The 17,408-nt window shown below is 53.1% G+C and overlaps 1 protein-coding gene across 1 annotated transcript in view; it reads left to right on the forward strand.

Moving 5' to 3' along the window:
- Positions 1-17,408, forward strand: part of SCN4A (sodium voltage-gated channel alpha subunit 4) — a 78,073-nt gene that overhangs the window by 43,341 nt on the left and 17,324 nt on the right. Inside the window, exons 16-20 of the mRNA XM_038754263.1 lie at positions 3,592-4,099; positions 6,448-6,558; positions 8,537-8,691; positions 9,619-9,792; positions 10,539-10,661. Of these exons, the coding sequence (XP_038610191.1) occupies positions 3,592-4,099; positions 6,448-6,558; positions 8,537-8,691; positions 9,619-9,792; positions 10,539-10,661 (1,071 nt within the window). The remainder of the gene's footprint in view (positions 1-3,591; positions 4,100-6,447; positions 6,559-8,536; positions 8,692-9,618; positions 9,793-10,538; positions 10,662-17,408) is intronic.

Genomic DNA, 17,408 nt, shown 5'->3' on the forward strand with positions numbered 1-17,408 from the left:
TTCAAGGATCAAGTGTAGGGATGGAGAAAGAGAGAAGGAATGTGAGAAAAGGATCAAAATCATTCAGAAAGTTGGAGGTAGGGTCTGAGGGGGTGGTAGATGAACACGACTAGTGATTGGAGTGGGTGATAAAGGCGGATAATATTGGACTTAAAGGGAAGGGAAAGGAATGGGAAGGAGGAATGGTGTGAAGCCTCACTGTGGTGTGAGAAGGAAGCCAACACCTCCTTCTTTCCTAGTGAGTTTGGGGGAGTGGGTGAAGACGAGTCCTCCTCTAGAGAGACCGGGTTATCTGGAGAGAGCCAGGTTTCAGAGGTGGCAAGGAGGAGCAGTGATTGGGTCAGGAAAAGGTCAAGGATGAAGGGAAGCTTCCCAATGATCAAGCAGGGGTTCCACAGGCCACACTTGGCTGGGGCTGTGGGGTGGGTTAGGGTTAGGGCAAGTGGGCTGTGGGACAGGGCAAGGGATGGGGAGGTGTTAGATGGAGGAAGGGGAGGAGGAGGTGTATTGGGAGGGGAGGACTAACATGGGCTGACTGGAGGGTGGGGATTGAGGGGTCATGGTGTGGTCAGGGATGTTTAAGGGATGTAGGTGAATAATCAACAGCAATAACTGCTTAATCTGGTGATTCCCTCAGGAGACTGTTGAATTGTGAGCAGGTTCTTGGGTCATTGAGAGTGAAGAGGCCAGTGTTTAGGAGAAAACGGGAGCTGGGTTGGTGTGTAGGCAGGCAGTGGTTGTTATGAAAAAAATCTGAGTCGTGGTCATCTGGTCAAATGAGGATTTAATACCTGTTCTCTCTCCTACTCAGACTGTGAGCCCCAGGTGGAACAGCGTGTGTCCAAATTAATTAGCTTGTATCTACCCTAGAATTTAGAACAGTGCTTGGCACATAAGTGCTTCAGAATATTATTATTATTATTATTGTTATTTCTTCTGAGTCCCAGGACTGAGCTCTTTTCCACTAAGCCATGTTGCGAGGGGAGAAAGTTCCAGACCTTGGGGATAACATGAACAAGGGGTCAAAGGTGGGCAAGACGAAAGCAGGATCCAGTCAAGAAGTGGGCTTTGGAGGAATGAAGAGTAGGGGGAGTGGAGAGCTGAATGAATAAGAGTGGAAAAAGCCTTGAACCAATGATAAGGAGTGTTGGCTTGATGCAGAGGGTGATGGGCAGCCAAGGGAGAGTCTTGAGGAGAGGGGAGACCTGTGCTGAACGATGTTTCTGGAAGGTGATCTGGACAGCAGCGTCGAGTATGGACACAAGGGGAGAGGCTGGAGGCAGGGAGACCAAGAGGTTGGTGACTAGTCCAACTAGTCCAACCAATTGAGAGTGACTAGTCCTTGAACCATTCATTCAATTCATTCAATCGTGTTTACTGAGCACTTATTGTGTACAGAGCAGGAAAATGGCTCTAGGGGAGGAGAGGAAAGGGTGGAGCCCAAGATGCTTCTGAGGAAAAATGGGCAGGTTTTGGCAACAGCTTGGATGTGAGAGTAGAGCCACAGTGAGGAGTTGAGGATACAGAGGTCACAGTCTTCAGTCAGGAGAGGGATGTCTGGGTGTGTACGTGTGTGTGACCAGGGAAGGGTCTGAGGGGGAGGGGGGTGGGTAGGTGTGGATGGGTGACCATGAGAAGCTTCCAGGTATGAGTGTGTGTTTGTGTGTGTTTGTGTGAGACAGAAAGAGAGACCAGGGGATGGTTCTGGGTGTGTCTAAGTGTGTGTGCACACACACACATGCAGTCATGCGTGCACTCAAGAGAAACCAGGGAGGGTTCTGGGTGAGTGAATATGCATATTCTCCTCTCATCCCCTTGCCCCCATCCGTTGCCCCTCCCCTATCCTCCTTATACCCAGGGGCCCTTGAGGTCAAGGTGGGACACTTGACTCCAGTTTCTGATGGTTTTCCCCTCCCGACTCCCCCTTAGCTCTTGTTCCGGACCGGAGCCGGGGCCAGGGAGCAGGTGTCTGCCGAGGGGCAGGGCAGGGCAGGGGCTCGGGGGAGCAGAGGGGGGCCCTATGGCCAGGCATTTCCTTTGGGGCTATTATAGGAAAAATAGAGGAAGTGACTCAGGTAACATGGAAACCCAGCGGCAGGCGGAGCTTCGGTCTGCCCTGCCAGCCCCCACCGAGGCCCCCTTCCATAGCCTCTTAACCGTGGCCCCTTAATCACAGAAGTGATATCAAGTATTCGGTGCTTACTATGGGTCAAGACCTGTGCTAAGCACTGGGGTAGATACCTGATCATGGGACTGGACACATTCCCTGCTCCACGCAGGATTCAATCAATCGATAGTATTAGCTGAGTAATTACTATGCACAGAGCATTGTACTAAGTACTTGGGAGAGTATTCTAGAACAGAGTTAGTTCCCTGTCCATGACAAGCTTACAGTCCAGAGAGGGAGATGGATTAATATAAATGAATAAATTACGGACATGTATATAAGTGCTGTGGGGCAGAGGATAGGGTGGGGTGAGAGAGCCGGTATTTTATTCCCATTTTACAGAAGAAGAAACTGGAGGTTATATAGCAGACCAGAGCAGTGGAGGAGCAGGGCTTGAGAACCCAGGTCTCAAGAGCCCCAGTTCCTTCTACCCTTTGGTTCTCTGTTCTTTTCATGTACCGTGCTGGCCATCCCTTCCCAGGCCCAGACCCTGCTCCCTCCCCTCCCCTCCCCTGCTAGAGCACTGATATGTTCTGCAAGAGTCACAACCTGGGCCAGAGTAGCACCTGACCGAGCCCCAAGGCTGGTCTAGGCCAAGCTTGTCTGGATTGGCGGGAGGCCATCCCCCTGCCCCAACCTGGGGCAGTTTTCATTTTCAGGTTTTGTAGTCCCAGCGGTCCAAGGGCCCCAGCACAAATAAGGGAGGAGTGTGCATGTCTAGGGGAGGGGCTTGTGCGGCTAGGAGAGGAAGGTATGTGGATAGGAGAGGAGCTTGTGTGGCTAGGGGAGGAGCTTGTGTGCCTAGGGAAGAAGCATGTATGGCTAGGGGAGAAGCTTATGCAGCTAGGGGAGGATCTTGTCTGGCTGGGGAGGAGGGTGCATGGCTAAGGAGGGGCTGGTATGGCTAGGGGCAGAGGACATGTGGCTAGGGGATGGGCTTGTGTGGCTAGAGGAGGCGGGCACCTGTGGCTGGGGAGGAACATGAGCAACAGGGGAGAAGTGTTCGTAGCTGGGGAGGGAGGGAGAGGGTTGGAGCAGGACCCTGGAAGGGGAGGGTGGCGGGGAAGGGCAGGTGGTGGATCTGTCATGGCCTGTGGCCCATCTTAACAGACTTGCTGGCCAGAACCCCTTGATAGGCTGCAGGGCCCACCAGGGGCCTGTTGAGTAGGAGAGGAAGGGGCTCTGGCTGCAGGGGCAAAGAGACCATGTGTGCACGTGCGGGCATGAGTGTGAGCACATGTGAGTGCCTCTGTTGTGTGCATGCGTGTATGTGTAAATCTGCATGCAGGTAGTGAGAGGGTTGACATTATACCAGGGCTCCGGCCCGCGCCCTCACCCCGGCTCCTGCGCCTCCCTTTGCCCCCCGCCCCTGCCTGGCTCCCCCCGCCCCAACGCCCACCCCGCCCCCTGCCCGCGCCGTCCAGGTGCTGAACCTGTTCCTGGCGCTGCTGCTGAGCTCGTTCAGCGCGGACAGCCTGACGGCCTCCGACGACGACGGGGAGATGAACAACCTGCAGATCGCCATCGGGCGCATCACCCGCGGCGTCGACCTGGCCAAGCAGGCGGTGCTCGGGCTCCTGCGCTGCCGGGGCTCCGCGGGCGCGGCGGGCCAAGACCCCCCTCCGGGGGACGGCGGCGCGGGGGACCAAGAGCCGCCCGGGGGAGAGGATGGGCCGCTGGGCAAAGACGACCACGTCCTCAACCACGTGGAGCCGGGGCCGGAGCCGACCGGCTGCAGGAGCCAAGGGCCCGCCCGGCCGCCCGGCAACCTGATCCCACTGGACCCGCTGGGCCACCTGAACTTCATCAACGACCCCTACCTGACCATCCAGGTGCCCATAGCCTCCGAGGAGTCCGACCTCGACTTCCCCACGGAGGAGGAGACCGACACCCTGTCCGAGCCCGAGGAGGCCCAGGTGAACCGGAGCGCTCCGCCCTCCTGACTCCCTGCCGATGCCCTGCCTGTTCTCCTCCTCTCCTTGATCCTCCCTCCCTCCTCTTCCACCCATCCATCCCTCCTTCTTCGCGCCCTCACCCATCTGTCCCTCTCTCCCTCCGCCCCACCCACCCGTCCCTCCCTTCCCCCCGGACGCAGAAGCCCATGGGCGTGAGAGTAAAGGACAGTATCACTCTTCCCCGGGCCTAGGAGCGAGAAGATGGTTGGAGCCTAGGGACAGAGGGAGAACCAGCTCATAGTCTCGGGGTCGGCCGATCAGCACTGAGGCTGCGGAGGCCCCAGCTGAACTCCGGGCCAGGGGGCGGGGAGTCTGATCACCCTCACCGGCGATCCGGTCCTGGTGAGGTGGGCATGGGAGGTACAGGCCAGAGAGCAGGAGAGGAAGGATGTGGGGGGAACCTGTCACTCTTTCCGGACTACCATCCCCTCTCCGAGGGGCCTGCCCCGATCCACTGCTGGGGTCCATCCTTCCAGGCAGCAGGAGTTATGTACCGGACATCTCCAGGTCCTCTGCAGGCCAGGCCACTTTCATTCATTCATTCAATTGTATTTGCTGAGCGCTTACTGTGTGCAGGGCACTGTACTGAGCGCTTGGGAAGTACAAGTTGGCAACATATAGAGACGGTCCCTACCCAACAACGGGCTCCCAGTCTAGAGGGGGGAGCCAGGTGACACTGCAAGGAGGATGGGCGCTGTCCTCGGCCTGGCCGAAAACCCAACGAGGGGCGAGCCAAGACTTCGTGCCCTTGGTGGGCTGTCCAGGAGGCTTCCTGGCTTCTCCTCCTCTGCCCGGCCCGGCAGCCCCCGGTGTCCCTGGGTTTCTCGGTCCCCGGTGCCGGCCCAGTCAGAGCCAGTGCGGGGCCAGTGCAGGCCTCGGCTGCCCCGCCTTCGCCGCCTCTGGCGTTCCCCGGTCCGGCCACTAGGGGGCAGCAAATGCCCTTTCCAGCCCTCCTTGCTTCGGACGGTTCAGGGGCCCAGAAATCGCCGCACGGTCCCCGCACCCTCACACACCCAGTACACTCACACCCGCCCTCGTTGCGCGCCCCCCGCACGCTCACTTCCATCCGCCACGCATGCCCACCCTCACACACCCAGCTCCCGCACCCAAGCCGGGCTCCCTCCGTGATCCTGGGCAGGCAGGCCCTGCCTTGAGCAGCAGCATTGCCCGCTGAGAGCTGTCCAGGCCAGGGTCCGATCTGCTCAGATTGGGCTGGTAGGGTGGGCCTTTGCTCTGTTCAGAAGTTTACCTGGAGAGGGGAAGGGGCCCAGGACCCAGACCCTCGGAGGCGGGGGGACACCTCCCCCAGAAACCTTTTCCTGAACTTAGATCTACTTCAGCCCCGAAGCTCGTGACCCCAACTCCCCTTGAAAGCCAGGACCCAGATGGCCCTTGTGGCCGGCGTCCAGTGGCTAAATATACCCCGGGAATGTGTCATCTGCGGGAGGGAGTGGAGAGCGGTGGTGATGCAGGGTTGGAGGGTGAGGGTCTGGGGAGCCCAGGAAGCAACAGCGGGACCCGAACCTGGCTCTCCACCCAGTCAGGTGCCCAGGCCTCAGCTGCCCAGGCTTCATCTGTGCAGGACTCAGCTGCCCAGGACTCAGTTGCTCAGGCTTCATCTATCCAGGCCTCAGCTGCCCAGGTTGTGTGGGCAGGGACCACAGAGTTGTGGGGCAAGGATTTGAGGCAGGGAAGTTGCTTTCCTTCTTCCTCCAAGCCTCACTTTGCTCCTACCTACCATCCCTCACCACCATTCTGCCTGGGTGAAGATGGGGCATGGGAAGCAGAAAGAGGGCAACTGAGGAAGAAGCTAGGGGGCTATAGTGGAGACTGGAGTGGCTGAGAAGGGGGCTGATTTTGGGGGTGGGAGTCTGCAGCCAGGAAGGGAGTGGCTGGAGGGATGTAGTTGACTGGGGGGGGGGGGTGTCTGTGGGAGGGGGAGGGGGTGACTGGGGGTTGATAGTGGGAGTGGAGGTCTGCAGCCAAGGAGGGGACATTTGGGGGCGGGGGGGCGGGGGGGCGGCAGCCATCTGGGTCCTGATTGAGGGCCAGTGGAATTGGTGACTGTACCTCTGGGTTCAGGCCCCCGGCCCAGGACCCCCAGAATCACCAGCTAGAGCACTTTCCACCATGCTGATCCCCCACAAGCAGACTGTGCAAAGGGTGGGGAGCAGGGAGATGGCTGACAGTGGGGGATGATGGGGTGGGCCGGGGGTGGGACTGGCTTACCCATGCTCCGCCCTACACCTCGCTCCTCACCCCGGGGTTCTACCTGGCAGAACACCCCACAGCCGTCGAAGCCCCCACAACCTCGCCCCTGCGATGGGAACTCCTCGGTGGGCAGCACTGCCGACTACCATCCACCTGCCGAGGAGAAGGAGGAGGAGGCCGAGGAGAACGCGGAAGGAGAGCTGCCCGAGGAATGCTTCACTGAGGGTGAGGGCCAAAAGGTCATTCCATCCCTCCCCCTGCCTCAGGGCACATCCTCGGGATGCAGGGCAGGAGGAGCTGGTGCTTTTCCCTGCTAGACCCTAGACCCCAGCCCAGATGGAGAGTCCTCTTGGGAGGGTGGCCCGAACCTTAGGATTTCATTCATTCATTCAATCGTGTTTATTGAGCGCTTACTGTGTGCAGAGCACTGTACTAAGCGCTTGGGAATTACAAGTCAGCAACATATAGAGACGGTCCCTACCCAACAGGCTCACAGTCTAGAAGGGGGAGACAGACAACAAAACAAAACATGTAGACAGGTGTCAAAATCGTCAGAACAAATAGAATTATAGCTATATGCATATCATTAACAAAATAAATAGGATAGTAAATATGTACAAGTAAAATAAATAGAGTAATAAATCTGTACAAATATATATACAAGTGCTGTGAGGAGGGGACGGAGGTAGGGCGGGGGATGGGGAGGAAGAGAGGAAAAAGGGGGTTCAGTCTGGGAAGGCCTCCTGGAGGAGGTGAGCTCTCAGTAGGGCTTTGAAGGGAGGAAGAGAGCTAGCTTGGCGGATGTGTGCAGGGAGGGCATTCCAGGCCAGGGGAAGGACGTGGGCCGGGGGTCAATGGCGGGATAGGCGAGAACTAGGTACAGTGAGGAGGTTAGCGGCAGAGGAGCGGAGGGTGTGGGCTGGGCTGTAGAAGGAGAGAAGGGAGGTGAGGTAGGAGGGGGCGAGGTGATGGAGAGCCTTGAAGCCGAGAGTGAGGAGTTTTTGCTTGATGCATAGGTTGACAGGCAGCCACTGGAGATTTTTGAGGAGGGGAGTGACATGCCCAGAGCGTTTCTGCACAGAGATGATCCAGGCAGCAGAGTGAAGTATTGACTGAAGTGGGGAGAGACAGGAGGATGGGAGATCAGAGAGGAGGCTGATGCAGTACTCTAGTCGGGATAGGATGAGAGATTGAACCAGTAAGGTAGCAGTTTGGATGGAGAGGAAAGGGTGGATCTTGGCGATGTTGTGGTGGTGAGACCGGCAGGTTTTGGTGATGGATTGGTGATTTGGTGATTGGATGTGTGGGGTTAACGAGAGAGCGGAGTCAAGGATGACTCCAAGGTTGTGGGCTTATGAGATGGGAAAGATGGTAGTGCCGTCTACAATGATGGGAAAGTCAGGGAGAGGGCATGGTTTGGGAGGGAAGATAAGGAGTTCAGTCTTGGACATATTGAGTTTTAGATGGTGGGCAGACATCCAGTTGGAGATGTCCTGAAGGCAGGAGGAGACACAAGCCTGGAGGGAGGGAGAGAGAGCAGGGGCAGAGATCCCAAACCATCTTGCCTTGAAATCTAATCTAAGTGCTTAGCACAGTGCTCTGCTCTCAGTAAATGCCCAATAAATGCAACTGAATAATCTAAGTTCCTCCAGCTGAGGTTCCTTGCTAAATTCAGGGAGTTGAGGAGACACCCCATGGACCAGGCCTGTTTGACCCTTCCAGGGCCTCTGTGCCCTCCTTGGATCCCTAGAGCTGCCCGGCCCTTGAGGGGTCATTGTCTCCACAGTATTGACTGAGTGCCTGCCATATGCAAAGAGCTGTATTAGGTGCCTAAAGTGCCCAGAGCACTATATTAGGTGCTTATTTTGTGCAGCGCACTGTATAGAGCATTTATTGTGTGCAGAGTACTATAGTGAGCACCTACTACAAACAAGATATTGTATTGGGTGCCTACTATGTGCAGGGCACAGTACTGGGTACCTTCACTGTGCAGAGCACTGTATAGATCACCTAGTGTGTGCAGAGTACAGTAGTGAGCACCTACTCTGGGCGACACAGGGTACCAAGTGCCTGCAGTGTGAAGGGTGCTGTCCTGGGCACCTACAGTATGCAGAGAGGTGTTCTGGGTGCCCACAGCGTGCAGGGGGTTGTAGAAAGAGCTTGGGATCACCCAGTCCAAGTAGGCACTTCCAACTTCCCACAGCCTGTGTGAAACGGTTTCCCTTCCTGTACGTGGATGTGACCACTGATCGTGGCCGGATCTGGTGGGACCTGAGGAAGGCCTGCTTCAGGATCGTCGAGCACAACTGGTTCGAGTCCTTCATCGTCTTCATGATTCTGCTGAGCAGTGGCGCCCTGGTCAGTGTCTGTGTCCATGACCGGAGGACTGGTCAGGGTCTGTTCCCAGGTGCTGGTCGGTGTTTGTGCCCAGAGGCTGGTCAGTATGTGGGAGTCAGTAGGGCTGGTCAGTGTCTGCCCACGTGCTAGTCACTTTCTGTGCCCAAGGGACAGGTAGTGACCAGTCCCACCTGGTTAATGACTGTGCCTGCAGGATTGGTCAGTGTCTGTTCTGGGAGAGGGGGCACTAGTGTCTGTGCCTGTGGAACTAGTCAGTGTCTGGGCTTGCAGGACTGGTCAGTGTCTGTGCCCCGGGGTGGGGGCTGGGGGCTGGTCAGTGTCAAAGCCTGGGAGTGGGTCTCTGCATAGGGAATGGGTCTGGGACTCTGCTTGGCCTCCCCAGGATTTGGGGAAGAGGCCAGCATATCTGCTGTCATGGGCATGGCTATGCCAGGTAAAGTGCCCAGTGCTCTGGATCCCTCAGGGTCACTCAACCAGCCCCTCCACCCCTGGGGACTCCCAGGTCTCTGGGATCTGTGCAGATGTGAGAGGGTCTGGAGGCTTCCCAAAGACCCTACCTAGATGCCCCTCTCCTGGCCCCCAACCTCTTTTCTACTGAGGCCAGTCTGGGGGAGGTTCCCACAAGTGATGTAGACACCACCTATCAACCTACTCAGTCCCTACTCAGTGGGCTCAGTCCCTCGCAGCGACATGGGGGAGGAGAGGGCACAGGCACCAGGCAATTCCCAGGGCTGGACCTCAAGTCCATAAGCAAGGTCTGGAGTGGGTAACGCTCAGACGCTCAGGCCCCCAGGCAGCTCCCTGGCCCCATGTTGGCAACTCCCCCGGGAAAGTGTTTTCCGTTGCCCCCGGGAGGAGGGGCATGGTTGGGGCAGGGCGGGAAGGAGCGGCTCCCCCACCTCAGCCCTCGGGTGCCCCCACCACCAGGCCTTCGAGGATATCTACATCGAACAGCGCAAGGTGATCCGCACCATCCTGGAGTATGCGGACAAGGTCTTCTCCTACGTCTTTGTCCTGGAGATGCTGCTCAAGTGGGTGGCCTATGGCTTCAAGGTCTATTTCACCAATGCCTGGTGCTGGCTCGACTTCCTCATTGTGGACGTGAGTGCCCGCTCCAGCTGGCCCCACTTCCACTGTGCCAGAACTGCTCAAACAGCATGCTGGCCTGTACTGGGCTGGGCTGGGCTTGGGGCTGGGTTGGGCTTGGACCCAGGCCTAGCATTTTCCTGGGGCTGGGCCTGGGCCTAGCACTTATCTGGGGCTGGGCTGAGGCCAGGCTTGGGACTGGGGCTGGGCTGGAGCTGGGTTTAGGCTCAACTGGACTGGGCTAGGACTGGGGCTGGGCTGGGCTGGGCTGGGGCTGGGCTGGGGCTGGGCTGGGACTGGGGCTGGGACTAAGCTAGGATTAGATTGGCTTTGGGATTGGGTCTGGGCTGAGCTAAGGTTAAGCTAGGGCCTGAGCCTGGGCCTGGGCCTTGACTGGATCTGTGGTTGGGCCTGGGGATGGGCTTAACACTGGGGCTGGGCCGGGGGCTGGGTCAGGGCTGGGCTGGGCTAGGGTGAGGCTGGGGCTGGGACTAGGTTGGGCTGTGGTTGGATCTGGCTGTGGACTGGGCTAGGGCTCAGCTGAGGTCTGGGGCTGGGCCTGGGTTTGGGCTGGGGCTGGGCTTGGGACTTTGGCTGGGGCAGGGATGGTTTGGGCTGGACCATCTAGGTCTGGGTTGGGGTCTTGGTCTGGGGCTGGTTCGGGCTTCCCCTGTAACTACAGCCTCCTGCCCCAGGCCCCGCAGAGGCCCCTGGGTCTCCTGGGGCTGTGCTCGCTGATGCAGCCTGCCTGGTTTCTGCAGGTGTCCATCATCAGCCTTGTGGCCAACTGGTTGGGCTACTCCGAGCTGGGGGCTATCAAGTCTCTACGGACCCTGAGGGCCCTGCGGCCGCTGAGGGCACTGTCCAGATTTGAAGGCATGAGGGTAGGTCATCCCCTGCCCAGGGACTGAGAAAGCAGGCCCCTGGACAGAGTGGGGAGGGGGTGGGGCTGGCAGGGGCAACTCTGAGGCTCATCTCCCCTCTGAGGGGTCGGGGGTGGGAGCTGGGGGGGCAGTGGTTAGAAGGGTTGGGTCAGTGGGTCATGGCTGGAGGGAAAGCGAACGGCAGCTAAGAGCCCACAGCAGATCGGACACCTAGCAGGCCAACAGGCTCTCAGGAACAAGTCAGGAGATCGGGAGTGGGGTGCCGTGGGCTGCTGGCTTCATAACTCACAGACCCAGACGTCCCCAACCAAGGACATACACAACTCTGTCTCTCTGTTTCTTTTTGTGAGTCTCTCCATCTCTCTCTAACTTTCATTCCTGAGTCTCCTAGGAATTTATCTGCATGTGCCGAGTTTCCCCTCCTAGGATTCTTGGTCTGCAGGGAGGCTTCCTGCTGACTAAATAGTCCCTGAATCCCACAACAACCAATCATTTTAACCTACTGGATGTGAACCACTGTGCTAAGCACTTGGGAGAGTAAAACTGAAGCAAGACACCCATTCCCTGCCCTCGAGAAGCTCACAATCTATTGGAGGAGAGAGACAAAATGAATTTGCTTTGCACATAGTAAGCGCTTAATAAATGCCATAATTATTATTATTATTATTATTGACCACCTACCTATGTGCAGAGAGCACTGTACTAAGCGCTTGGGAGAGTATCGTAGAATTAATAGACATGATCCCTCCCCTCAAGGAATTTACAATTTAGCAGTGGAGACAAACGCTAAAATCAATTACCGATAGAAGGAAATGATAGAGTACCAAGATAGGCACATAGGGAACAGTGGAGTTGGAGGGGGATACTCCAGCCAGGCAGGGCTGAGGTAGCTCAGAAATGTTCGAGGGGCAACTGGGACAATATAAAATGAGGAGATTAGAAATTCATCAGGGATGTAGGAGATGCCTGAGTTCAGAAGGGCTTTGAAGATGGGGAGAGCTGTAACCTCTTGGCTGAGCAGTGGAGATCGGAGGGAGTGATAGAAGTGGGCCGTACATAAGAGGTCAGGGGCAGGAAAAATAACAGCCAAACACAGTAAATATGTTGGCTTGAGCGGAAAGGAAGGTTTGAGCTGGAGTGCAGTGGAAGAAGAGAGTGAAGAAGTAGTGGGGGAGAGAGCTGATAGGAGAGCTTAAAACCAATGATCAGGAGTTTATTTTGGAGGTATGGGGTAGAGGTGCAGTTCAGAGGGTGGGGATAGGTTACCAAAATTATTTACAGATAGTGGAAGCAAGAAGATCTCACAGGAATTAGTTCAACTATGTCAGGGTGAAATCACAGGATTAGTAATTGAATAGACAAATGAAAATCCAAATATATAAATACACCTAGACATAAGTGTTGAAGATGGGAATAAAATAAAATGCACAGGTGCTAAGTAAGGCTGTTAGGGTGATGTGACTAGGGCACTGGGAATGAATTTGGGAAGGCTTCCTGGAGGAGGTGGAATTTTTAAAAGGCGCTATTTGAAAGTGGGGTGGGGTGGGCTGAGATCTGGTGGGTTTGGCAAGAGGGAGGGAGTTCAGGGTTGGGAAGTAGCATGATGTAGTGGAAGGAGCATGGGTTTGGGAGTTGGTTTCTATTCCTGGCTCCACCACACTTAATCAATCAAGCAATCGATTGTATTTATTGAGCACTTACTGTGTACTGAGCAATGTATTAAGCACTTGGGAGAGTACAATAAAACAGAGTTGGTAGACATGTTCCCTGCCCACAAGGAGCTTACAATATGATGCATGACACTGGGCAGGTCACTTAATTTTTCTGTGCTTCAGTTTCCTCAGTTGTAAAATGAGGATTCAAAACCTGCTCTCCCTCCTACTTAGAGTGTGAGCTCCACGTGCGACAGAGATTGTGACCCACTTGATTAACTTGAATCTGCCCCAGAGCTTTGTACAGTGCTTGACAGTACAGAGTAAGCACTTAACAAATATAATAATCATAATAATAATTAGTAATGACCGAGGTGAGAAAATCAGGACCAAGGTACAATTTGAAGGTGAGCTCATATTAGTGGGTGATTGAACCTGATGTACCAATCAATCAATCATATTTATGGAGCACTTACCGTGTGCAGAGCACAGTACTAAATGCTTGGGAGAGTAGAATATGAGTTGGTAGAGATGTTCTCTGCCAATAACAAACGCAGTCTGGAGGGGTTGACAGACATTGATGTAAATAAATAAATAACGGATATGTACTTAAGTGTGTGAGGCTGAGGGGAGGGGTGAATAAAGGGTGCAAATCTAAGTGCAGGGGTGATGTAGAAGGGAGTGGAAGAGGAAGTGAGGGCTTAGTTGGGGAAGGCTTCTTGGAGATGTGCTTTTAATAATGTTTTGAAGTTTTGGAGAGTGATAATTTCATTTATGAAGATGGAGGGAGTTCCAGGTCAGAGGCAGACTATGGGTGAGGGGTCAGGGGTGAGAGATGAGATCGAGATAGAATGAGTAGGTTGGGATTGGAGGAGCGAAGCGTGCGGTCCAGGTTGTAGTAGGAGAGCAGCAAAGTGAGGTAGGAGGGAACAAGATGATTGAGTGCTTTAAAGCCTATAATAAAAAGTTTCTGTTGATGTGGAGGTGGATGGGAAGCCACTGGAGGTTCTTGAGGACTGGGGAAACATGGACGGAATGTTTTTCTAGAAAAATGATCCAGGCAGCAGAGTGAAGTATGGAATGAAGTGGGGAGAGATAGGAGGCAGAGAGGTCAGCAAGGAGGCCGATGCAGTAATCAAGTTGGAATAGGATGAGTGCTTGGATTAACATAGCGACAGTTTGGATGGAGAGGAAAGGGCTGATTTTAACTATATTATAAATAGTCTATATTTATATAGGGATATATATATGATATCACCTCCAAATCAAACAGAAACTCCTTAACTTTGGCTTTAAAGCACTCAATCACCTCCCCGCTTTCTATCTCACCTTGCTACCCTTCTACTACAACCCAGCCTGCTCACTTCACTCCTCTAATGCTAACCTTCTCACTGTACCTCAATCTCATCTATCTTACCACCGACCCTCACCCATATCCTGTGTCTGGCCTGGAACTTTCATTCATTCAATCATATTTATTGAGCGCTTACTGTGTGCAGAGCACTGTACTAAGTGCTTGGAACACCCTCCCGCCTCAAACCTTTCAGACAATTACTCTTCCCCCCTTCAAAGCCTTATTGAAGGCACATCTTCCTGATTAAGCCCTCCTTTCCTCTTCTCCCACTCCCTTCTATGTCACCCTAACTCATTCCCTTTATTCAGCCCCGCTTCCAGACCCACAGCATTTAGGCATATGTCTGTATTTTATTTATTTATATTAATGTCTATCTCTCCTTATAATAATAATAATAACAATGATGGTATTTATTAAGTGCCTACTACGTGCAAAGCACTGTTCTAAGCGTTGGGGTAAATACAAGGTGAACAGGTTGTCCCACATGGGGCTCACAGTCTTAATCCCCATTTTACAGATGAGGAAACTGAGGCCCAGAGAAGTTAAGTGACTTGCCCAAAGTCACACAGCTGACAAGCGGCGGAGCTGAGATTAGAACCCATGACCTCTGACTCCCAAGCCTGTGCTCTTTCCACTGAGCCATACTGCTTCTCTGAGACTGTAAGCCTGCTGTGGGCAGTGAATGTGTCTGTTTATTGTTATATTGTACTCTCCCAAGCTCTTAGTACAGTGCTCTGCAAACACTATGTGCTCAGTAAATACGATTGAATGAATGAATGAATATATATATATATATATGAAATATATTACATATAGAGATATTATATGTATTCTAGAAATACTTGAGTGGAAACTCCCTGTGGCTGAGGGACTGTGTCTCATGCTTCTGTTGTGTTTTCCCAAGCGCCTAGTACAGTGCATCGCACCCAGTGGGTGCTCATTAATTAACTTCTACTACTTTATAAGATAGGGAGTGTTGGTAGAGAGGTTTGAAGGTAGTGGTGCAGAGGGAAATGGGAGGTCATTGAAAATTTTTGAGGAGTGGAGAAGCATGGGCTAAGGAATGCTTCAGGAAGACAATCATGCAATAGATTGGAGTTGAAAGAACCTGGAGGCAGGGAGACCAGTGAGGAGGTTGATGCAATAGTCTAGCAGTGCTGTTAGAAGAGCTTGGAGCAGGGTGGTAGCTGTTTGGAGAGGAAGGGGGTGAGATTTTAGCAGTATGATTATTGTAAAAATCAAGGATAACCTTGAAGTTACAGGCTTTTTCAGCAGGGAGGACATTGATGCTATGGACAAAGACAACCAGACATAAAATTATTTACACGTGGGAGGAAAGAGAAAGATACAACTGGCTGCAACAAAAGATGAGAATAAATGTGTTAAAATGCCCCTAACGGATTGTGTATGGCTGCTTACTCCACTTCTGCTCCTTCAATTCATTCATTCATTCAATCATATTTACTGAGCCCTTACTGTGAGCACTGTACTAAGTACTTGGAAAGTACAATTTAGCAAGAGAGACAGTTCCTGCCCACACAGGATTTTCAGTCTAGAAGGGAGGAGACAGACATCAAAACAGGCATCAATATGAATCAATAGAATTATAGATATATACACATCAAAACAAGTAAACAGGCATTAATATAAATAGACTTATAGATATGTACATTTATACACAAGTGCCTCAGGTCGGGGAAAGGGGGGTAGAGCAAAGGGAGTGAGTTGGAGTGACGCAGATGAGGGGGAAGCTGAGGAAAAGGGGGGCTTAGTCTGGGAAGGCCTCTTGGAGGAGGTGAACCTTCAGTGGGGCTTTAAAGGAGGGATTGACCCTCTGCAGTCCAGTCTCTGCCCCCTTCACTCCACTGAGACTACTCTCTCCAAGGTCACCAATGACCTCTACTTGCCAAATCTAATGTACTCTGTCCTAATCCTCCTCGCCCTTTCAATTGCTGTCGACACTGTAGATCTCCCCCTTCTATTGGAGATATTATCCAACCTCGGTTTCGCTGACACTGTCCTCTCCTGTTTCTCCTCCTATGTCTCTGGCTGCTCCTTCTCAGTCTCTTACGCAGGCTGCTCCTCTGCTTCCCACCCCTTAACAGTGGGAGTCCCTCCAGGCTCAGTTCTGGGTCCCCTCCAATTCTCCATCTACACCCACTCCCTTGGGGGCCTCCCTCACGGCTTCACCTACCACCTCTTTGTAGATGATCCCAATCTGCCTGGCCAGCCCTGACCTCTCTCCTTCTGTGCAGTCTCGCATCTCCTCCTTCCTCGAGGACATCATAACATGGATTCCTACCTAAAGTTCAAAACATCCAAACCTGAACTCATCTTCCTTTCCTAAACTTCTCCTCCTGATTCTCCCATCACAGTTGACAGTGCCAACCTTCTCCTCAAGTCTACAATCTTAGCATTATCCTTGACTGCTCTCTTTCTTCCAATTCCCGTATTTAATTTGTCACAAAACCCTACTGGTTCTCTCTCCACAACATTCCCAGAATCCACCCTTTCCTCACCTTCCAAATGGCCACCACACTGGTCCAGATGCTTTTCTTATCATATCTCGACTACTGCATCAGCCTCTTTGCTGACTTCCCTGCCTCCAGTCTCTCCCCTCTCCAGGCAATCCTTCACTCTGCTGCCCGGATCATTTTGTGAAAATTTCAGTCTGCATACTTCACCCCACTCCTCAGAAATCTCCAATGGTTGCCCACCCCTAACCGCATCAAACAGAAGCTTCTGACCACTGGCTTCAAGGTACCCAATTAGCTCTCTCCCTCCTACTTATCCACTCTTATCTCCGACTAAATCTCAGCTCATTCTTTTTTCCTCTCAAGCTAACCTGCTCTATCTTCTCTCCTGACCTCTTGCTCACACTGGAACTGCTCACACCTTGCCTGGAACTCCTTTCCCCACACATCAGGCAGACCACTGAACTTCTCCCCTTAGGCTTTCTGAAGTCACCTCTCCTCCAGGAGACCTTTCCAGATTAATATAACATCTCCCCACCTTCTTTTCCCCCAAGGGCCACTTCAGCCCTCCCATTGGGTGCTTGGGGACTCTCAAGCCCCAGAATAATAATTAACAACAATAGTTGTGTTATTTGTTAAGCATTTACCATATGCCGAGCTCTGTACTAGAACTGGGGTAGATACAAGATCAGGTACCACATGGGGCTCACAGCCTAAGTAGGAGGGAGAACAGGTATTGTATCCCCATTTCATAGATGAAGGATCTGAGGCACAGGCACGTGAAGTTACTTGTCCAAGGTCACACAGCAGGTAATCACTCAATCAGCTCATCCCCTCCTACCTTTCCTTACTGATTTCCTACTACAGCCCAGCCCGCACATTTTGCTCCTCTAGTGTCAGCTTGCTCACCGTGCCCTGATTTTGTCTATCTCTCCACCAACTTCTTTCCCACATCTTCCTCCTAGCCTGGAACTCTCTCCCCCTCTAAATATTCCAGACCACCCCTCTCCCCACTTTCAAAGCATTATTTTAAGTTCACATCTCCTTTAAGAAGCCTTCCTTGATTAAACCCTCTTTTCCCCTGCTCCCTTTCTCTCCTGCATCATCTATGTACTTCGATCTGTGAATTTGGGGCACTTGATATTCACCCCACCTTCAACCCCACAGCACTTATGCACATACTTTTAAATATTATATTATAAATTATTTATATTAATAGCCGTCTCCCCCCTAAATTGTAAGCTCATTGTAGGCAGGGGATATGTCT

Source organism: Tachyglossus aculeatus, chromosome 11 (genome assembly GCF_015852505.1).
Source record: "Tachyglossus aculeatus isolate mTacAcu1 chromosome 11, mTacAcu1.pri, whole genome shotgun sequence".
NCBI classification, from domain to species: Eukaryota; Metazoa; Chordata; class Mammalia; order Monotremata; family Tachyglossidae; genus Tachyglossus; species Tachyglossus aculeatus.